The 6,372-nt window shown below is 37.4% G+C and overlaps 1 protein-coding gene across 1 annotated transcript; it reads left to right on the top strand.

Annotated features, from left to right (window-relative positions):
• The first annotated feature begins 1,307 nt into the window (after nucleotides 1-1,307).
• LOC113012989 (uncharacterized) lies at nucleotides 1,308-5,780 on the top strand. The gene is made up of 4 exons (XM_026153480.1): nucleotides 1,308-2,003; nucleotides 2,740-2,767; nucleotides 3,197-5,488; nucleotides 5,750-5,780. Exons 3-4 carry the CDS (start codon nucleotides 4,008-4,010, stop codon nucleotides 5,778-5,780), a joined length of 1,512 nt encoding a protein of 503 aa, XP_026009265.1. The 5' UTR covers nucleotides 1,308-2,003; nucleotides 2,740-2,767; nucleotides 3,197-4,007.
• The last annotated feature ends 592 nt before the right edge of the window (nucleotides 5,781-6,372 follow it).

Here is a 6,372-nt window from a genome sequence, read left to right as displayed (position 1 = left end):
TCACATTTTAGTCATTCAGTGATTCAAAGAATATGACCTTTTAATATTCTTTCAGATGTTTTCTGACTCTAAATGTTCTTTTCTCATTTCTTAGGGTTTTCTAATTTACATTTAAAACATTTTCAGTTTTTTTCCAACTCCTCCTTCTGTGTAACCTTCAGCTTTTAGCAGTTCAGCACCTTTGTTTTCAGGTTAAATTCGGGGTTTTTTGGGTTTTTTTTAATCTCATTCAATATTTTTAACTCAAAATTCAGCAATTAATTCATTTCAGTGCATACATTCAGATTCAAGCATTCACACTGCAGTTTCTTCAGAAAATGCACTTTCTAGTTATTATATTTTATTCTGTATTCCGTACGTTTTTTGTAATCCTACTCCTTCAAAACCGTTCAACTTAGAAAAACCATTCAAACACCGTTAGATTCCTATTCTTTTGGACAACACTGCTTCTATTTTTCATATTTTTAACATTTATATTTTTAATTTTATTCAACTTTATTCAACAAAAATTTCCCAAAATTTCCCATGTATTTCAATGGGGAGACCCTTCAAATTCTCATTCAACTTATTCATTTTTAAACTCTTACTACTTCCACATACATTGACATAGAGCGACCATTCAAACTTTAAAACGAAGACAAGACATTCAACTATTCAACTTGTATTTATCTTTTCAATATCTATTATACTTTTTCTTCAGTTCCAGTTTAAGTTTCATGATGTTTTTTCACCCGTTTCAAAATTTATAATGGGTGTGTATGGGACGGAATGTTGGGGCTAGAGTGAGACAGCTCAACTGCTAGAGTGAGAGGAGCAAAAAAATTAATCTTAAAATCTTTTTTAAAACTGCTGCTGTGTCTGCAGCGTTTGCTCTACAGGTATGATTTTACCCTCAAAACGTAGCCATCGCTGTCCTCTTTCATCCAATGTGTTTACTATTGTCCTAGGTGTTATGGTTCTTTCATAAATGTCACCAATGCACAGCCTCCTCCCTCCAACTCTTCCATAGACTCTAATGTTAAAATGGCTCAGAAGGTTCGTTTGAAAATCAGAAGAGCATGGTGTCTTTCCACTGTCACCACGTCCATATAATAAACTCCACAGGCATGAAAACTGAGAATTCAGTAGACTAGAAGCTGCTGTCGCTCACGGTGAAAGAATTTCGTCAATACGACTTGTACTTTTCATATGGGAACGATTTGTTTCGGCCTGACTTTTCTGTTCATTTTAAGCAGCAAAAGTGAGGTGCATGTCTGTGTCGTGTGTATGGAGCCATTGTCACTATAGCAACCAGGCTCACACCTGCCTGCTTAACGAGCTCTCTCTCACTCTGCCAAGGTTAAACCTAAAAATGTTAGATTGTAGTAAGATTAACTTTTTCAAAAGTACAATAAGACAGATTTGACAGGGTTTTGCCACAGATTAATAGTTTGTCACTAGTTAGTATATGCCAACTAAGTAGAGCATTGTGATTGGCACAAAGGTTTTTCAGATCTGGGCAGTTGGAGTCAGTTGATGACTTCAAAATCATCCTTTCTGACTGGATAATTAAAGCTCTCAGCATCTATGGGTCTGTAGTTAATTTCCCCACCTTTTAACTAACGTTTAACTAACCTAATCTCATTTAATGTCTCTGTTTATAGTCTGTATAGTTTATCTCCCCACGAATACACTCAAAGTAGTCTTAAAATAAAACCCACAAAACAGTTCAAGATTTAATACTTTTTATTTGCTCATTTAATGCCAGTTGCCCTGTTTTTCTGTATGTCACTCATTCGCTTATACTTGGGCAAAAAGGACCAATTTGTACACTAGTATAGTGTATTTTTTCCCTCTATCTCTCTATGTCTGTCACACACACAGAGACCAACACACAGACATGTATATGCTCATTATTGCTGTTCAAACTGATGGTCAAATTTCCAAGCACCACCTGAACGCCTCATCTGTTTTTAACCTATCACTGGACCAACTGTCGTCATTCCGCTTTGCTCTCTGCTGTGGTAAGTACAATACACTCAGTACTGCAGTGTTTTATTTTTATGATGGAAAAAATACATGTTTGACATTTAAACTCACATATCAAGTCCAACAGAGTTAAAAACAATTCAAAGAAGAAAGAAAGAAAAAAGAATAACCTTCGCTATCATTTATATACGTTTATTACATTTTGCTGTTAGCAGCAGTGCTAATGCTAGCTTCAATGCTAATGCTAGCAACAATGCTAACGCTAGCTATAGTGCTAACACTAGCCTTAGCAGTTGTTAACTGACAAAACTAATATTCCTGTGATATTTCTTGCCGGTCAGTGAGACAAAAGTAAGAAATTAGCTTTATTATTGCCATTGTGGCTCAGTTTTAACAGTAAGAGTGCTAGCGCTAGCAGCATTGCTAGCGCTAGCAGCATTGCTAACGCTAGCTGCAATGCTAACGCTAGCTGCAATGCTAACGCTAGCTGCAATGCTAACACTAACTGAAGTGCTAATGCTAGCCGGAATGCTAGCGCTAGCAGCAATGCTAAGGCTAGTAACAGTCTAACAGTAGCCTTACATAAGTGGCAATACTTCAGTTAACTAGTTTGAATTGTAAAATGACTGCTGTATCAGTTGGTGTGCTATATTACTCTATAATTACCCTGCTGACTAGAAGTTCAGTGTATCATGTCGTGTGGGCTTTGTATTTCTGTTAGTCTGATAACACTGTACAGACAACTAACGTATTATTTCTCGTTTCTTTCAGGAACCTGACTGACACTGTGCTTTGCCTGGTAGGTGTGCACATACTGTAAGAGAAGTAGACCAAAATAAAAAAATTATATGACTAATATAAGCTGTAAAGTGATGGGTTCAAACTTTGTGCTAGACCTTTTAAACACAATTTTATAATAAATACACATAAGTGCAGCTTAACAATTGGGCTAAAATATTTTTTTCGTACATTTTTGTAGTCACACTACATGTGATTAATTAATGATTCACTCAATCATATTTGTATTTAAAAATATTATTGCTGAATTTAATTAAATATTTATTCTTTTAAAAAGTGCCCAATTATGCAACTTTTTGCACATGGCAGCCGACAACAGTTTAGCTTGAATATTTGTTTTGTCCTTTTGCAGTAGTCACATTTAGTTCATACAATTACCATGTGATATAATTTTAATAAAATTATTTTTTTTTTCTTGTTTTTTGTTCAGAGTGTGTAGAAGAAGAAGAACAAGGACCAGATCTCCAGTCTTCTCTCTCACATCCCAACCCCCCAACCCCTCTATCCTCTGTCCTGCTCCACCTATTGTCTCTGCCTTCTTTCCATCTGTATTTCACTCTGTGGTTTGTGAGAAATTTTGCCAAACCAACAATCCTTTTGCGGTTTGATTTAAAGCCGTGTCTCTCCTGCTCTGTCTGTTCTCTCTGCTAAATTTTCTCTCTACCTGTTTTTCACTCTTGGCTTGCTGCTGAAAAACGCCAAGCCAACAAAGCAATAAAGAGTGCATATTTTGCCTCAACCTATGAACAAACTGAACAAACAAAGAAAAATCTGCGGTTTGATTTAAAGCCGTGTCTCTCCTGCTCTGTCTGTTCTCACTGCTAAATTTTCTCTCTACCTGTTTTTCACTCTTGGCTTGCTGCTGAAAAACGCCAAGCCATTAAAGCAATAAAGAGTGCATATATTGCCTCTACCTGAGAACAAACTGAACAAACAAAGAAAACTAATTCACGGTTTGATTGTGATTTCCCAGCCGTGTCTCTCCTGCTCTGCCTGTTCTCTCTTCTAAATTTTCTCTCTACCTGTTTTTCACTCTTGGCTTGCTGCTGAAAAATGCCAAGCCAATAAAGAGAGTGCATAATATTCTCTCAACTGAAGAACAAACTGTCAAACGAAAGACAACTGTTTAAGACAAATAAAAACTGAAATATAAAAACAAAGACAACATCTCCTGGTGTGTGCCACTCTTATCTTGTGAACATATTTTCTAAAGACTAAGAAACACTTGCAGGTGTGTGAAAATGCCAAGGAAGCAGAAAAAGTCACAAGCTGCAAAACAACGCTGGAAGAAGTTTCATGAGTTTCACAAAGTACCAACATGTGAACAAGCTGAGTTTGATTTTCCTCAGAGCTCTGCAGAAGACAGTGTGTCTACAAAGACCAATTCTGACAGTGTCAAACAGGCAGGTCAACATGTTCCTGCACATGTACAACAGGTATCTTATGCTGATGCTGTAAAGAGTGGACTGCAGCATAAAGTTAATGAACAACATGAGGTGTCAAGTGCCCCACAGGTGGGTTATGCTGACTTTTTGAAAAGAGGCTGTCACAGTGATGTGGCAGGACCATCTCATGCAGAAAGAGTGAACCTTGAAAACCAGCCCTCTATTACACTTGTCTGTGCATCTCACAGCCAGGCACATCCTAAATATGGAGACTCCAGAAACAAGCAGTGCACATGCAACTCACTCACATTTCTTGCATTCCTTCATGAGAATGAAAACATGACTACAGCTGACCTTAATCTGGTCTTGGATAAAGGTGATGTGATGTACAAAGAGGCCAAGAAAAGATTTCCTAAAAATATTCATTTGGCAACCGATGAGCTGCCAGACAAAGTTGATGCTCGCTGGTCTATGTATGATGTCGACATGACACAGCCTTCCCGGTATGGGACATTTGAAGAACCTCCAGAGGAAGCAGTAGATACCTTTCTCAGCTTAGAAGCAGGACTGAGCTGCCTGTTGTCAGATGTGCAGTATGCCTTATTGATTATGAGTGGATTGTGTATCGCAGTGTTCAGATCCACATCAGGCAAATATGGTTTCTTTGATCCACACTCCAGAACACCCAGTGGTCTTCCTCTATTACTACAGTCACGTAATCGTGGTACAGCTGTGATGCTGAAATTCACACTCCTCAGTGACATGATTAAGAGGATCCAAGATTCTTATGAAATGATGGAGATATCACCCTCTTGTAACTATGAACTGAAGCCTGTGCAGTTCTACAGTATGAGCACAGTCAACCTGAGTGATACTATCACAGACACAGTCTGCAGACCAACAGCTGCCACTGCTGTGGCATCTACTCACTCTGATACAACTGTTGATGAAGCAAACTCCTCTACTCCAAGGAGAAACACAACGACTGATCTGACTGAGAACATCTTTTGTCAAATGTCCATTTGTACGCCACCGGTGAAACAAAAAGAAGTCCACGTGACTCAGTTCACATCATATGAAGATCAGAATGAACCTCCTAATATACCAACTGAAGAACTATGCAGTGAATTAAGTTTCCTTCCATCAAGGGATGCTTTTTTATGTCAATCAAATGCTGCAATAACAAATGTTGCTTCCTGTGATCTTTCTGATATAGTTTTACAAAAACTGAAAAAAGTTAATAAACAACAAAGGCAAAAAATGAGAAGAAGATTAATGGCATCAGAGAAACCCAGAAATCAGAGAAAAGAAAACCAAAAAAGGAAAGAACGACAAAAGTATGCTTCAAACAAAGAGTACAAAGAAAAGAAAAAATCTTGCACAAGCGAGGCATATAAAAACAATCCTGAAGTCAGACAGAAAAAACAACAGTATATGAAAAGACGTTACTGTGAAAATGATGAATTCAGACAGAAACAACAGAGATATATTAGAAGACGTTACTGTGAAAATGATGAATTCAGAAAGAAACAAAACAATATATGAGAGATTATGTTGCAGCCACATGTGGGTTTTTGACATACTTTGACCTTGTGCAGGGTCGCACTTGGTTTGGAAATGAAGCCTTGAAGCATACAGTACATGGGTATGATGGTCCAGCTTTGATTTGTGATTTGAACACAGATATGGCCTCGTTGATCACACTGTTGTCACTCTCTTGGGTTTGTCTGTTCACCCATCTGTATTTCCTTTTTATTTTCATTGCACATCTCATGTTGTGCATAATCCTGAAGGCAAGATTACTTTGATACCTGTCTCGCATTAGTTGTTTCATTAGTTGTCTGTGTCTTACTCTGAATGCGTTATCACGTGCATAACGCTGAGTCACTCGAGATCTCTGTCTCTCTCTGAATTCAGGGTTTTCTTGATACCTTTTAGTGATATAGTTTTTTTGTTTTTGTCTAAAGTCAGCATTGTCACAGTAGCGTCTTTTAATATATTGTTGTTGTTTCTTTCTGAATTCATCGTTCTCACAGTAGCGTCTTTTAATATATTGTTGTTGTTTCTTTCTGAATTCATCGTTCTCACAGTAGCGTCTTTTAATATATTGTTGTTGTTTCTTTCTGAATTCATCGTTCTCACAGTAGCGTCTTTTAATATATTGTTGTTGTTTCTTTCTAACTGTAGCATTCTCAGAAAAACGTTTTTTAACATATTGTTT

The sequence above is a fragment of the Astatotilapia calliptera genome, chromosome 20 (genome assembly GCF_900246225.1).
Source record: "Astatotilapia calliptera chromosome 20, fAstCal1.2, whole genome shotgun sequence".
NCBI lineage: Eukaryota > Metazoa > Chordata > Actinopteri > Cichliformes > Cichlidae > Astatotilapia > Astatotilapia calliptera.
The sequence above is the reverse complement of the archived record's forward strand: the minus strand, read 5'-3'. Positions and strand labels throughout refer to the sequence as shown.